The sequence below is a fragment of the Polypterus senegalus genome, chromosome 15, assembly GCF_016835505.1.
Source record: "Polypterus senegalus isolate Bchr_013 chromosome 15, ASM1683550v1, whole genome shotgun sequence".
NCBI lineage: Eukaryota > Metazoa > Chordata > Cladistia > Polypteriformes > Polypteridae > Polypterus > Polypterus senegalus.
The window spans coordinates 21789798-21806921 of NC_053168.1; the positions used below are offsets into that span (position 1 = coordinate 21789798).

The 17124-nt window shown below is 41.4% G+C and overlaps 1 protein-coding gene across 1 annotated transcript; it reads left to right on the plus strand.

Moving 5' to 3' along the window:
* si:ch73-196l6.5 (riboflavin transporter 2) lies at nucleotides 1–16897 on the plus strand. Its single transcript, XM_039737452.1, has 4 exons — nucleotides 1–767; nucleotides 2730–3795; nucleotides 9651–9774; nucleotides 15983–16897. Exons 2-4 carry the CDS (start codon nucleotides 2780–2782, stop codon nucleotides 16193–16195), a joined length of 1353 nt encoding a protein of 450 aa, XP_039593386.1. The 5' UTR covers nucleotides 1–767; nucleotides 2730–2779; the 3' UTR covers nucleotides 16196–16897.
* The last annotated feature ends 227 nt before the right edge of the window (nucleotides 16898–17124 follow it).

Sequence of the window (17124 nt, forward strand, 5' to 3'; positions counted from 1 at the left end):
GGCAGCAGCGCTACCCACTGCACCACCATGCTGCCAGGCATTTTTATAATACTTCCATATTCAGGGGTGATATGGTGGCTAGTGCTGCTGCCACATATCTTCAGAGCCTTGGGTTCAGATCCTGGCTTGATAACTGAATATCTCTAAATCACATGCTCTCCCCATTCAGTGTGACACTTTTGCCAGGGTGTTTTGGTTTTATTACACATAGTAAGCAAGTGTATTACATTGACTTGCAAGGAGAGGTGAAAAGGGGTTTATACTGTATGTGTAAATGAGGCTTAATTATAAAAGTCCTAGTAAGGTTTAAAATCTCATATACTGAAATATATTCACTTCTCTGAAGCACCATCAGATTGATAGGAAGAAAGGCACTAAAGGAATAATATGACTAAAGGAGCATTACAAACTGAAAGTAAAGAGAAACTAATTTCAATGGTGGCAGAGGTTCAAAATAAGACTTTTCACCCACATTAACTCCAAGACAGATATTTTTGTGTGTATGATACCCTTGAAATCAGATGATATGTGCTGAGTGGGTAAAGCGTGCTACTTCTTGAAAAGGGTTACAAAGTTAAAATGTAACAGCTTTATTCTGTGTGAAATGTACCAGAAAAAAAGATTTGCATGTGCAGAGTATTGAAATAAGAGCGTCTTTGATTGGCTATGCGACACACACCCACTCAGCAATAAAAATATAATTGTTGAAAACTGTCCCTTTTAGACATTACGGAAGCTGCAGGGAGCCCCTAATCGACAGCTCTTATGTAAGTGTTGCTCATTTTACTTCTGACTTTGTGACATTTCAAATGCTGCAAATGTCAGTCTCACTGTCCTCTTGAAGTTGCGTTTTTAATGTAATTATTGTAAGGGGAAAGTAAGACAAACAGGATAGGATTGAAAGTGTACAGTTATTTCACGACTGTGCATATGTTTGGAAGGGAAAATCAATCACAATGTAATACAATCTCTGTCTTCTAGTTTATTTCTCATTTGTTTGTTTGAGTCTTTGGTTATTGCTGTTTACAGTGTTTTTTTTCATAACATAAGACTTTTGCAGACAGAAGCATTCATTTTAAACACATGACCCTTACTATCAAACATTTATTTATAAAACATTTAAGTATAAACTTAATAGATTTGGAATTATATCAGCAATACAGTACTGTAGTGATTTTTTTTATGTTGTTTCTTCTGATTATTAGTACATGTTGCATGGTTTTCTATGTTTATTTTACTGTTTTATATCTCTAGAAATTCTGAGCCAGCCTTTAGACAAGAGTGTAATTTAAAAATAAAATAGATTCAATTTTGAAATAAAAAATAAAGCATAATGTAACACACTATGCATTGTGTTAACCATAATCCTTTTTTTTACAATTTAAACCTATATATATCTGTGGTGGGCTGGCACCCTGCCTGGGGTTTGTTTCCTGCCTTGTGCCCTGTGTCGGCTGGACCCCCGTGACCCTGTAGTTAGGATATAGCGGGTTGGAAAATGGATGGATGGATGGATATATATATATATATATATATATATATATATATATATATATATATATATATATATATAGTATAGTATATTATTAAATAATAACATGTCAAAGTATGTACATAAAGGATTATTAAAGATTTTTACATTTTAATTTTTGGTCATTAAGCACTGTCTGATGTTTGCTTAAATAAAGCCACTATACTGATTTTAAGATTCCTGAATAAAACTGTGATTTATTATGAAGTATTTTAGTACTATATTTAAAGGCTATGAGGCTAAGGATCTGTGCTGGTATCCAGAAGGTTGCCGGTTCGAATCCCCATCACTCCCCCCTACTCTGCTGGGCCCTTGAGCAAGGCCCTTAACCTTCAATTGCACCAGGGACACTGTACAATGGCTGACCCTGCGCTCTGACCCCAAGGAGTATGCGAAAACTAACAAATTTCTAATACAAGAAATTGTATAAGGCGAAATAAAGAACAAAAAAAAAAAAAATTCCATTGTGTCTCAGAAAACTACATATATGTGCATCATATATAATGTGTGAGTGAATATGAGCATGATATACACACACACACTCACTGACCAAATTATTAGGAATACACATGCTTATGCATGTAATTCTCTAAACAGTCAATTATGTGGGAAGCAGCACATGGTACAAAATTCCACAGACTAAGGTCAGAAGCTTCAGTTTCTGTTCACATCACACGGCAAAATGAGAAAATATTGTGATCTCTTGATTTGATCTCTCACACACAACAGTCTCTAGAGTTCACTCAGAATGGTGTAACAAAAATGTTCAGTAAGTGGAAGTTCTGTGGATGGAAACACTTTGTTGATAAGACAGGACAAAGGAGAATGACAAAGACTGGATTGAGATGACAGAAAGGCTAATGTAACTCATGTTACAACTGTGGTGAGCAGAAAAACATTTCAGAATGAATAACACTTTAAACCTTTGAAGTGGAGGGGCTAAAGCAGAAGACCATGTCGAGTTCCACTTCTGTCCGCCAAGAACAGGAAGCGGAGGCTGTAAAACTGGACAACTGAAGAATGGAAAAACTTAGCCCAGAATGAATCTACATTTCTGCTGAGGTACACAGTTGGTGGGGTCAGAATTTGGTGCAAACAACATGAATCCATTCACCCAACCTGGCACATGGCAACAGTTCTGACTATAGGTGGTGGTGTAATTCATTCAAAGTAATGATTTGCTTTCTTTTTTTTTCAGAAACTCTCTCTACTTCATATTGTTTGTTCCCCAGTCAACACTATAAACCTATGGCTCTGTTAATCCATATTCTTTCCTGCTTGTTTGGAATGGGCTCATGGGTGGCTATCAATGGAATGTGGGTAGAGCTTCCACTGATTGTTCCAGAAATCCCTGAAGGCTGGTATCTCCCTTCCTACCTTACTGTGCTCATTCAGGTAGCCAACGTGGGTCCTCTCTGTGTCACCTTGATGCACAGGTACCGCCCACAGATGCTAAATGAACTGGCAGCCATTTACACAATTATTGGAATTGGTATTCTTGCCAGTTTCCTCTTGGCTTTTTTCTGGAAGGAAACTCTTTTTGTTGCTGGCAGTGTGCATAGTGTGGCTCTTCTTGTTCTCGCGTTCTTCCTTTCAATAGTGGACTGCACATCGTCTGTGACTTTTCTTCCTTTCATGATGCGTCTCAAACCTCAGTACCTTACAACATACTTTGTTGGTGAAGGATTCAGTGGCTTGGTACCAGGAACTGCTGCCATTATTCAAGGAGTCGGAATGGTCCAATGTGTTAACCATACAGAAAGAGTCAATGGAAGTACAGAAAACTCAACAACTAGTCAACTTCAGGCCTGGTACCAGCCAGCTAACTTTTCAACTCAAGTCTTCTTCTTTTTTCTCAGTTTAATGATGGTTGTATGCTTAGTGGCTTTCCTACTTTTGAATTATCTCCCCTTAGTTCAGCAAGAGCATAAATCTGCCAAATGCTATGAAACTGATATTACCAAAGGAAGAGAGTTAAAAGCCAGAAACAGCAGGAAACCAGAACACAAACCTATGATCACCCAAGCGGAGGATGGCAAACCTATAAAACAAACCAGATTTGGCACTGGAAGATACAGCTGGTCTCAGGTCCTCTTTATATTTGTGGTACTAGCCTGGGCAAACGCATTGACCAATGCAGTTCTACCTTCTGTTCAGTCCTATTCTTGTCTCCCATATGGTAATAATGCTTACCACCTTTCAGCCATTTTTGCTGCTTTGGCTAATCCTCTGGCCTGCTTTATCTCCATGTGGATGCCCAACAGGTAAGATTTTGCTAAGATATTGCTGATGCTCAATGCCCTGTAAAATTGAGTTTTTGCCTAAAATGTGCATGCAGTTCCCTATTTTTCTCAAGAAAGTGAAACAATAGAGCTGGGCAGTCTGCCATACGCTGAAAAGAGAGGCTTTGGTACATTTCATTTAGATATTAGGACTGCTAATGATGGCCAAGTTTAATATCACATGTACAACTGTGCTAAGCATTTCTTATTTTGGTAGCATCGGTAAGCTTTATAAAGACTGGTGACGAGTGAAACACACTCAGTTTGCTTTGCCTCGTGTTTTGCAAAATTATGAAAATGTTCAGGAACTCAGCAAAATGCATTGAAGTCAATGGGGAAAGTGAAACTGAACCTCTTTGAATGGATTATAATGGTACGATGCTCTTTTAAGTGTCCCTGACAGCTAGAGAAATGCCTGTTAACTATGCTGGACCAATTATTGTGGGCAAAAATGTGACCTGATATGAGGCAGCAGTGCTAACCACTGTGCTCCCCTGAGATAAAATTGCTAGAATTAAATATTAGAATAATAACATTTCTTGCTGACAAGAAGAATGAATTCACTAAGCCTTCATTTCATATTAGGAATTCACCTTTCTTGAACTGGAAAGTACAGTTTGTTTTTATATTTACCTGATGCTTTTGACCGGTCACTGCTGCTGCTACCAAATAAGCACAACACAAATGTATGTGGATTCTTTACTCCTTTCTGTTTTCATTACTTGCACTACACTCTGGGTAATACTATTAAAGAAACAAGGCTCACATATTACACACAGGTTGAATACAATTCCATACAAATTACCTTTAACTTTTTGAGAGCTGAATATTTTTATGAAAAACTCAGTTTTCTGAAAATCACACAAAGCAATGGTGTCCCACATAGATCAACATAAAATATCTGTTGCTACATGCTGTGGCTGCTGTTGATGCATGTTCATCATCTCTGGAGGCAGTGGCTGCGTGGGGGCACCTCTTTGGTCAGCAGGAATGCACGGTGGGCTGGCAGCCTGGCTGTCTTTGCACAACAGGTGGGCAGCGGTGGCAGACGCAGTGTGACACAATATGGTTTGTACCTCTTGTCATCATAAGTGGTGGTCCTCCCAGGTGAACGCTGCTGTAGGTGTACCAGCTACACAAACGTGTTCAGCACCACGATGAGCTGGGGACCGATAGGCTGATGCTGGTACCTCACTTTCATTTTTGATATCCATCTCCAGAGTCCGATTCAGCAATAATACATGAAACGTTCATGGTGTATTTTAATTTGCACATTCGCTTTGGCCCCTCGCTAGATGCTAATGCCATTTTAGAGGTTGTTTGCTCTTCGCTACTCACGCACGCATAGGGAATCGAGGTTAAATCAACAAAGCTATGTAACATTCCTTATAGCAAAGAGAGTCGAACTAAAATGTAAAGGTGAGTTTTGTTGCAGTTTACAGCCCATTACCATCCTCTACCCCTGAATTCCGACAATTGTTGACATCAGCCCTGAAAGAGTTAATAAGTGAATACACTGACACATTTCATGTTTCCTTTTGCATGTTCATTTTGTGTTTAAACATATTCACAAGTTTTGTGCTAATTTTAGTGCACTACTAGGACCAGCATTATAAATTATAATTGGGGCTGGGGGGTACCTGTCCCATCAAACACTGCCAGCTGTAGCATTGTAATGTTGCACTGGCTTCAGAAAGCATCATGGGGCACTGTGAAAAAAAGATTTTGTCTAAGCTGGCTGTGCAGCAGATTTCTAGGAAAATATTCCGCAAAGAACGTCACCAAAAAACACATCATGTTCTCTGTAAAAAACACTTTGAAGTGTGGTAGACACTAGCAAAGACTAAATGCATTTTTACATCCATCTGCCAACTGAGAACCGATGCTCAGGTTGGTGCCTACCTTGGCAGCTTAGGGGGCATGTCAGGAAACAATTTAAGTAGGCTTAAAAAAACGCCCACACTTACTCATTCTGGGTCAGTTTACAGCTGGCAATGAACTTAAATAAGCATGTGCTAAGTATGTGGGCTGAAGATTGGAAAACCTTAAAAAAAAAAAACCAATGAGACTTGGGGAGCATATGCAAACTCTAATGAGACCGTGTTGAAACTGTATTGATGGCCAAATATAACACAATATAGCCAACACCGTCTGGAACATATCAATTAAAAACAAGACACACAGGTACCTCTCTGCTCATCACAATCATATACAGTATACTGCTTTGCATCTATCTTGAAACTATGAGTACACCTACATTAAAATATTTCACAATTAGATGGCACTTGTACACATTAAAAAATGGGTTGAAATGTGCTGTTGATACACTCACACAAGACATTCAGAGTTGGGCAAAAATGGATAGTGATCAAATTTAATATGAGTGGAAAGCCAAATGTGTTTTCTAAACTCATGCAATAATCATAAAAATAGAAAAGACAAAAGGTTGTTGGGTGTGGTAAAAGTCAGATATGACATGGAATGGTGGCCAGTCCTTACCCTTGCGTAGCTTTAAAAAAAATGTACAGAGTGGCAGCAAAGACATGTGAAGTCAAGCTACAATGTCCTTCATGAGATTGTCATATCTTTGGCACCATGTAAAACACAGAAGTGGAGTGTCACATTCTTTTCCCTTTTCTTGTTGGGTCATTACAAGGAGCCAGTTTCCATTTAAACTACAGTTTAGCAGTTGCAGTCCACAGTGCTGCATGAGTGGACACTGGAGATGCATTGTAATGTCAGGTGTACTTTTGAGAAATGTAATGGTTATCACAGACAATATGCAACATGTTTTGAATATAGATTAAGTTGGTTGCTTTAAGCAAGCACAAGACCTGGCCCACAGGCATTGCGTTTGACACACCTGGTCTAAACTATGAAGCAGCAGCTCTTACCACCATGCCAACATACTACCCATGTGCACTCTTACTTCACTTTTAAGTTCCAGAAAGCAGTGGCAGTATTAAAGTATGTTATCACATACCTGCTTATTTAAGAAGGGTGCCATGGAGATATCTCGGTTATACAAGATAAATAAAATAATTTGGGTAGAAACTAAAGTACCTGGAGAAAGTTTATGCAGTTTGAGGTAGAATGCATAAATTCTGCAGGTACACTGTGCCAGAATCTGAACTCAAATTCCTGTGGCTGAAAGGACTGGCACTCTATTCAATGATAGTTCTTACTTTACACTTAGTGCCTCTAGGGCAGGAATGAACATCCTTTAACATTGAACTAAGCTAATCAGGAAATGGATGAATGGATAGAATCAATCTAACTGCTTCTCTTCGGACTGTGGAAGAGAAATGCATATTCACCAACATGGAGAAGAAATACACATTTCATCGCAGAAGGTACAGTGACAAGAAGACAGTACTGTGAGGTAAGTGCTGCTGTACTGTCTGATGCTGGATTTGATGTGCATACTTGGCTGAATGTTACAATAAGAACAGAAGGAAGATCAAAACTACTGTACAAAAACCGTCTCAAAAAACCTAAACCACTAAAGGTATTTAAACATATTTATTGAACAAAATATTACAATAACAAAAACAAATATAGAAAAATTTTACTGAGAAAGAAAAAAAGAGATTTTTAAACAGAAACTAGCAAACAAAAAAGGTAAAAAGTAATAAAAATACTCACCACCAAAATTACACACTATAAAGAGTCTCAGACAAGTTCAAAATTGTTTGTCCAAAATACCAAAACCAAAAGATTAATATTCTAAAAACATGTATTAGCCAAGTATGCTCACATGATTGTTTATTTATTGATGACTCTCCATCTATAGGTACATGACAGACTTACACAAAACTGGCAAGAACACACCTGAGAAAAATACAAGACATAGAATGTAAACATATGCAAACAAAGTGCAAGGAGTTCAAAAAATACTGAAATAAATAATTAAGCATTAGCTATATGTACTGTAAGAATACTGCAAGATATTTTGAAGTGCCCAGACTCAGTAAGAACAACTGAATGAACCATTTGCGAGGCTGATGGCTTCTGGAAAGAAACTGTTCTTACTGTATATCTGTTTGTTTTGGTGTAGTTTAGTGTATAGCACCTAGCAGACAGGAGAAGTTCAAAGAGTTTGTGGTATGGAAGTGAGGAATTGATGATGATGTTCCCCTTCATGACTAATGGAATAGAGAAGGTACTATAAGGCAGTAAGGCTGGTGCCAGTAATCTTTTTGGCAGATCGGACTATCCGTTGTAGCCTGTTCTTTTCATACATAGTTGGGTTCGGTGGCAACTGTGCGACCGTCAACTCGGTGAAAGGACAAGTTGGAGAAAGACAATTCAGCGAAGAAACAACTTGGCAAAATACAACTCGGTGACATCCTTTACCAGTTAGGTAATAGTTAGGTTCAAAGAGATTTTTTAATTATATTGTAATGAGCTGGGAAAGAAATTGCCACTAGGCAGTGTGTTCTAAATAATTAAAAGAAAAAAAGAGGGGCGGGAAAAGACACAACTGCCACTCTTAATAAAACAGCCTCTGGGGTGCTGGGGAGGAGTGACTTTTGAAAAAAGAAAGGGGAAGAGTGTGTTTTAACTTGTGTGTGGGTTGGGTTTTGGAGTTGAGTGTTTGTTGCTTGTCCTGACTACATTGTTTTCAGCTTGTTGAAGTCAGAAGAAAAAAAAAATGAATAAAAAACACTGATTAGTTTTTTTTGATAATTACCACCATTTGCCTGCGAGATTCATTTGCCCGTCTGGGAAGGCACATTACAATATTTAAATAACAACGTGATTTAAAATGTTGGAAGTAAATTTATATAATTGACGAACAAACTTTATTCTGCAGGTGGAACAAACTCTATCTTACATTATCTTCTGCAACCAAAATTGCTAATCCTTTATATAAATTGTATTGATTGTAATCGCATGATAACGATATTTAGAATACAAAAGGTGACATACTCTCAACGTATTGGGACTCTCATAAAGCAGGTGATTCTGTGGATTTTTCGACACCCTACATTGTCATTTAAATATTTTTAAAAAATCTCTTTGAACCTAACTATTACCTAACTGGTAAAGGATGTCGCTGAGTTGTCCTTTCGCCGGATTGTCTTTCGCCGAGTTGTCTGTCGCCCACTTGTGTTTTCTCTGAGTTGTCTGTAGCCCAGTTGCCCCTGAATGATATAGTTGCTTATCCAATCCACACTGTGGTGAATGAGCTTTGAACAGACTCGATGATTGCTGTATAGAAGGTACATCTACTGTTTTGCATTTTTTATGATGGAATCTTTGTCTTCCATTTCAAGTCTTGGCTGATTATAGATCCTAGAAATATGAAGGTTTCCAGAGCAAACACATTACTGCTAAATATGGAGAGAGGAGGTAATATTGGGGGGACACATCCTGAAGTCTATCTGCTGTCATCTGCACAGTTTTGAGCCCCAGATTGTTCTGAACACACTAAAAGGTCATTTCTGATGAATCCAATGATGGTGGTGTCATCAGCATATTTGAGGAGTTTGCCAGAGGGGTCCTTAAGGTGTAGTCATTAGTACTAAGGTAATAGAGCAGTGAGGAGAGCACTATCTCTGGGGGCACCAGTATTTATTGTGTGGGGGCTAGGGGTGGGTTTCCCCAGTTTCACCTGATGTTTCCTATTCGTCAGGAAATTGGTAATGCCAGGTGGAAGCAGGGACAGAAGGAGTGGGGGAGTTCACACCCTATTTCAATGTTCATTGACTCATTACTGAATAACTCTAAAAAATCATTTTCGACCTGGTTTTATTTCTGTTGTTTATGTTGTTCTCTACTATGGGTGTTACATTTGTCTTTCTCTTCTCTTTCGATACACTTATACCTTTTAGGTCTTTGCTGCTGTTGGGAATACTAACCCTAGCTGGTACCACAATTGGCTCCTACATCATGGCGATGGCTGTACTCAGCCCCTGCCCGGTATTAATACATGGACACACAGGGACCACACTAATTGTAAGTACTGCTGCTTTAATTAATCGGAATATATCAATTCTTTACTGTTTTTAATTCCTCCATTTAATTTAATCCTCCATGTTTCAAATTCAGGACCACAGGGAGCAGGACACTATTCTAGTAGTACTGGGAGACCAGTGTAAACTAACCTCATACGGGACAATGGTCCATTACTGGGTACACCTACATTCACATTGAACAAGCATAGAGCCACCAATTAAAAATCCTTTAGACCCTATGCAGACCAGGAGGAAAAGAGCAAAATTCAGACCAGCGACCAGGCCAGGACATGAACCTAGGATTCTGTAGAGTAGAAGATTTTGTATTTAAGAAATAGAAACTACAGTTAGCCAAAGACCCTCCACAGCTAATAACTGTATAATATATATATTTTTATATATCAGTTGAAATCCGATGCCTATGAAAGCTCTTTCAGACACCACAATCCTTGGATTTTAAGTATAATATTGTAAAATAAAATAGTATTTTATTCACTCTACTGATACATGTCATTATTTTTTATTATTGATGTTATTTCAGGATATTACTCATTGTAACAGAAACACTAGTTAAACCTTCACCATACATAATGCGTGGTGACTCTAAAGTTATATATTGCAGAGGCATCAGCTAATTGCAAAGACATTCTCAGCGCAGGTAATGTGGCCATCCTCTGTGTGCAGCTCTATGCTACTTTTATTTTGAAACTACTGGCATTACATGTATCTAAGCCACTACTGGCTTTTAGTTTCAGGATTAACCAAATACTTCTCAATAAACTACATTCTGAGTAAAAACTTAGTGTCTGACTTTTCTATTAATTTCCCTTGCAATGGTGAATGCTGAATGAATGAAATCTGCATAACCTTTAATGCAAAACCACCAACAAAAACAATCACACTACTGTATATAATACTGCCCTAATTACAGTAAATGAAACTGTGAAAACAATAATATTGAATGAAAAATGACTAGTGTACAAAGCAAACAAATGAGTGCATCATACCATATGTATTTTATTATATTAGTGAAAGCAGAAAACGAAATGAAAGTATTTCAGGTGTTATTTTGGAGACACTAATCACTTTTTAAAGAATTTATTTTTGTGGTGGCATTACTACCAACTACTGACTGACTGTTGTGAGCTGTGCTTATTGCCAGCAGTAGACAAATAGACTTAATGCAGATAAATTTTTCTGTGCAGAGGTTCACTTTAATGCAAGCACATGTATAGTGCACACACTCATGCAGAGCTTGCTCTACTTGAATACATATGTCAGTGGACGGTTTCCACTTTCAAGTGAAAAGTAGGAGACTGAGGAACAAGTGACAGAAGAGCACCTATGAGATGCACAAATGGAAACAGGAGCACATATGGTTCAACCCCTCATCAGGAAATGCTGATCTACAGGTCCACCACCCTGTAAATCACTGGAGACTGAACACTGGGGCAAACTGAAAAACTCAGATCCACAATTGTTTTGCTAAAGAGGGCCAAGCAGCCTGCGGAGGGCTGGCGCCCTGCCTGGGGTTTGTTTCCTGCCTTGCGCCCAGTGTTGGCTGGGATTGGCTCCAGCAGACCCCCGTGACCCTGTAGTTAGGATATAGCGGGTTGGATAATGGATGGGTGGATGGGCCAAGCACCAAAAAATGATGAAAATGACCTCAAGGACAGACATGTCGAAAAACAAAGTTCAGAAGCCTAACAACAAAACTGAGAACATGAATCAAAAATGGAAGTCAAAGAAACAGAAGCAAAAGTTCTTTTGTAACCAGTAAAGAATTTTAAGAAGGGACTGCTAAGCAAAGTTTTGTGGTTTGTCCATAATCTTGGATAAAGCAAGGTCTTTACTGGCAACCTTTTAACCTGATGCATCAATGACATCAGATATTGACCTAGAAGAATATGCCACTGGCAACCAGAAGCCTTATTTTGACAGCTGGAATCCTAAAATAGCTATGTCCATAACCAAACCAAAATGGCAATGGAAACATCACAAAAGAATTTTCATAACTATAATTACCTATTAAAATCAAAAATGACCATCATCATTGAATTCCTTACACCTGAAAATCCTGCCGTGGTGTTCAATATATGTAAGAAAAATAACACAAAGCCTTGCAAAAATTAATAAGGAATCATTTCATAACATCCATCCATCCATCCATCCTCTTCCGCTTCTCCGAGGTCAGGTCGCGGAGGTAGCAGCTTAAGCAGAAAAGCCCAGACTTCCCTCTCCCCGGCCACTTCTTCCAGCTCTTCCGGGAGAATCCCAAAGGCGTTCCCAGGCCAGCCGGGAGACATAGTCCCTCCAGCGTGTCCTGGGTCTTCCCCGGGGCCTCCTCCTCACCAGGGAGGCGTCCAGGAGGCATCCTGATCAGATGCCCGAGCCACCTCATCTGACTCCTCTCGATGCGGAGGAGCAGCGGCTCTACTCTGATCCCCTCCCGGATGACTGAGCTCCTCACCCTATCTTTAAGGGAAAGCCCAGACACCCTGCGAAGGAAACTCATTTCAGCCGCTTGTATTTGCGATCTCGTTCTTTCGGTCACTACCCAAAGCTAATGACCATAGGTGAGGGTAGGAGCGTAGATCGACTGGTAAATTGAGAGCTTTGCCTTACGGCTCAGCTCCTTTTTCACCACGACAGGCCGATGCAGAGCCCGCATCACTGCGGATGCCGCACCGATCCGCCTGTCAATCTCACGATCCATTCTTCCCTTACTCGTGAACAAGACTCGAGATACTTGAACTCCTCCACTTGGGGCAGGATCTCTCCCCCAACCCTGAGAGGGCACTCCACCCTTTTCCGGCTGAGGACCATGGTCTCGGATTTGGAGGTGCTGATTCTCATCCCAGCCGCTTCACACTCAGCTGCGAACCGATCCAGAGAGAGCTGAAGATCACGGCCTGATGAAGCAAACAGGACAACATCATCTGCAAAAGCAGTGACCCAATCCTGAGTCCACCAAACCGGACCCCTTCAACACCCTGGCTGCGCCTAGAAATTCTGTCCATAAAAGTTATGAACAGAATCGGTGACAAAGGGCAGCCCTGGCGGAGTCCAACTCTCACTGGAAACGGGCTCGACTTACTGCCGCAATGCGGACCAAGCTCTGACACCGTTGTACAGGACCGAACAGCTCTTATCAGGGGTCCGGTACCCCATACTCCCGAGCACCCCCACAGGATTCCCGAGGGACACGGTCGAATGCCTTTTCCAAGTCCACAAAACACATGTAGACCGGTGGGCAAACTCCCATGCACCCTCCAGGACTCTGCTAAGGGTGAAGAGCTGGTCCACTGTTCCGCGACCAGGGCAAAACCACACTGTTCCTCCTGAATCCGAGGTTCACTATCCGACGGACCCTCCTCTCCAGAACCCCGAATAGACTTTTCCAGGGAGGCTGAGGAGTGTGATCCCTCTATAGTTGGAACACACCCTCCGGTCCCCTTTTAAAGAGGGGACCACCACCCCGTCTGCCAATCCAGAGGCACTGTCCCGATGTCCATGCGATGTTGCAGAGGCGTGTCAACCAAGACAGTCCTACAACATCCAGAGCCTTAAGGAACTCGGTATCTCATCCACCCCGGGCCCTGCCACCAAGGAGTTTTTGACCACCTCGGTGACTTCAGTCCCAGAGATGGGAGAGCCCACCTCAGAGTCCCCAGGCTCTGCTTCCTCGTGGAAGGCATGTTAGTGGGATTGAGGAGGTCTTGAAGTACTCCTCCCACCGACCCACAACGTCCGAGTGAGGTCAGCAGCGCACCATCCCCACCATATACGGTGTTGACACTGCACTGCTTCCCCCTCCTGAGACGCCGGACGGTGGACCAGAATCTCCTCGAAGCCGTCCAAAGTCGTTCTCCATGGCCTCTCAAACTCCTCCCATGCCCGAGTTTTGCCTCAGCAACAACCGGCCGTTCCGCTTGGCCTGCCGGTACCTATTAGCTGCCTCCAGAGACCCACAGGACTAAAAAGTCCTATAGGACTCCTTCTTCAGCTTGACGGCATCCCTCACCGCCGGTGTCCACCAACGGGTTCGGGGATTGCCGCCACGACAGGCACCGACCACCTTGCGGCCACAGCTCCGTCAGCCGCCTCAACAATAGAGGCACGGAACATGGCCCATTCGGACTCAATGTCCCCACCTCCCTCGGGGCGTGGTTGAAGTTCTGCCGAGGTGGGAGTTGAAGCTACTTCTGACAGGGGACTCTGCCAGCCGTTCCCAGCAGACCCTCACAACACGTTTGGGCCTACCAGGTCTGACCGGCATCTTCCCCCACCATCGAAGCCAACTCACCACCAGGTGGTGATCAGTTGACAGCTCCGCCCCTCTCTTCACCCGAGTGTCCAAGACATATGGCGCAAGTCCGGCGACACACCACAAAGTCGATCATCGACCTGAGGCCTAGGGTGTCCTGGTGCCAAGTGCACATATGAACACCCTTATGCTTGAACATGGTGTTCGTTATGGACAATCCGTGATGAGCACAGAAGTCCAATAACAAAACACCGCTCGGGTTCAGATCGGGGGGGCCATTCCTCCCAATCACCCTTCCAGGTCTCACTGTCATTGCCCACGTGAGCATTGAAGTCTCCCAGCAAAACGAGGGAATCCCAGAAGGTATGCCCTCTAGCACCCCTCCAGAGACTCCAAAAGGGTGGATACTCCAAACTGCTGTTCGGCGATACGCACAAACAACAGTCAGGACCCTTCCCCACCCGAAGGGGAGGGAGGCCACCCTCTCGTCCACCGAGGTAAACCCCAATGCACAGGCTCCAAGTCGGGGCAATAAGTATGCCCACACCTGCTCGGCGCCTCTCACCGGGGCAACTCCAGAGTGGTAGAGAGTCCAGCCCCTCTCAAGGAGATTGGTTCCAGAGTCCAAGCTGTGCGTCGAGGTGAGTCCGACTATATCTAGCCGGAACCTCTCGACCTCGCGCACTAGCTCAGGCTCCTTCCCTTCAGAGAGGTGACATTCCACGTCCCAAGAGCCAGTTTCTGTAGCCGAGTATCAGACCGCCAAGGTCCCCGCCTCCGGCCACCACGCAACTCACACTGCACCCAACCTCCTTGGCCCCTCCCATAGGTGGTGAGCCCATGGGAGGAGGACCCACGTTACCTCTTGGGCTGTGCCCGGCCGAGCCCCATGGGTGCAGGCCCGGCCACCAGGCGCTCGCCATCGAGCCCCACCTCCAGGCCTGGCTCCCGAGGGGGGCCCCGGTGACCAGCGTCGGGCAAGGGAAAGCGTCGTCCAAGTTTTATTCTTCATTGGAGGTTGTTGAACCGTTCTTTGTCTCATCCCTCACCTAGGACCAGTTTGCCTTGGGTGGCCCTACCAGGGGCATAAAGCCCCGGACAACATAGCTCCTAGGATCATTGGGACACGCAAATCCCTCCACCACGATAAGGTGATGGTTGTTTCATAACAACAACAAGTTAAAAACAATGATCTTTATTGGAAAGCCATAATCCAAACAGCATACTTCAACAAAAGATGTCAAATTTCAAAAAAATGCAAGGCACTAAACACTCTTTTTGTAGAATTCATACAACTCAGGAACACTAAGCAAGAAGCCTTCACGAAGGTAAGATGTATAATGCTACAGCAGCCAAAAATTTCCCCGATCTCAGTTTTTTATGCCATCTGTCAGTGGTGATCAGACATTCCCCTGCTCCTCTTAAAAATTCCCAGATGCCCCCAATCCAAAGAAATGATATAATCTCTTAAGTGTGCCCTTCATGCCTATCATGGGATGTACTAAATAATTTGGTAACATTTCAATTTAGGTATCCATTACAGCACTGAGCATGGGAAAGACACTAAATAAATGAAATTTATCATTATTATTATTATTATTATTATTATAAGAAGCTATTGGCTGTAGTCTTGTTATTAATTATATGCTTTTTTATGATTATATAAAACAATAGAAAGGTCTTAATATTTTAATAATGCTGTATTATTATCTATAGCATACTTAATAAAATATTAATGGATACATAAAGTATGGCCAAGAATCATTATATACAATATATTTAATTGCGATAGTGCCCACTATGAAAGATACTATGTGATAAGGACTAGTTGATGTTAATTCCTTTCATTTGCATTTTAGGAATTATTGAAAATTACATTAAAAAGAAACTCACCACTGAAAATATTCATCATACTACCAATGTGTCTACTTCTTTTTTTTAGGTCATATCCTGGCTGCTTTTTGTCCTTTTTCTTTCTTACGTGAAAGTAATGATTGGTATAATTCTCCGAGATGAGGGCCACAGTGCTCTGGTGTGGTGTGGGGCAGTTGTGCAGTTAGGATCCATGATGGGAGCTCTGACAATGTTTCCTCTGGTTGGCGTGTACAGAATATTTAAATCTGGAGATCCATGTAACACACAGTGCCCAATCTGAATAACTTTTCTGAACAACGGAATGCTGCTGACTTTTTGCTGTCTACACTTTGAACTTAAGGTTTACTTTAAATTAAAAAATTGGAAACACAATATGTATGTATGTATCCATCATGATGAGAACAAAGCTGCCTTTATAAAAGCTGTTTGCCAAATTAGATGTGTTATAGATTTTTATGTATCACAAAAAAACAATAGTAAGAATATTTTTACTTTCATAAAATACTAAAAACTGTTAATAAAATTGTATTGCTCTTCTCATTGTTCTTAACTTATCAAATTAAAATTTTTCCACTTGCTGTTTCATACTTATACATGTGAAGCACCGAGTTTGTTCAGTTTCTTAATTAAACTGTTTTACAGATGCTTGATGTTTCCTTCATCCATTCATTTTTCTGAATCTTTTCACTTTAGAGCGGGATTGTGGGTTGCCAAAGCCTATCTTGGATGTATTGAAGCATTGGACCCAACCCTAGAAGGGATGCTAGTTAATCACAGGGTACACTGACACCATGACAGGTTATAGTTACCTGTTAATTCACTCCGCACATCTATTAGATATCAGAACATGTAAGAAAAATGTAAAATATATATTTGCTTTTTTTGCCTATTGGTAGGGGTTGCAAGAGTCTAACATGGGAACCACAAGTGCCACAAGAACTTCAGTTGGACGTCTTCTTTTCTTTAACCGGTATTCAGAGAAGCATAGCAGTGTCATTTTTATACAAGAAATTTAGAAATATTTTTTTATTTTTGATATAGCTTTAAAATGTAACTCTTTACTTATTTTTATAATTTGCCTATCAGTTTGCGCTCTTAACTGTATCCTAATAGTTTCAATTAAAAACAGAGCAGAGTAGACACCCAGGCAAACAACACTGAATGCTAAAAGCCTGCAACTACTTCAGCATCAGCCCCAGTAACATGTTT

Coding starts and splice junctions, on each gene's coding strand:
- si:ch73-196l6.5 (XM_039737452.1), top strand. CDS start 2,780: ATGGCTCTGTTAATCCATATTCTTTCCTGCTTGTTTGGAATGGGCTCA. Junction 3,796..9,650: donor TCCATGTGGATGCCCAACAG/GTAAGATTTTGC, acceptor TATACCTTTTAG/GTCTTTGCTGCTGTTGGGAA. Junction 9,775..15,982: donor ACACAGGGACCACACTAATT/GTAAGTACTGCT, acceptor TCTTTTTTTTAG/GTCATATCCTGGCTGCTTTT.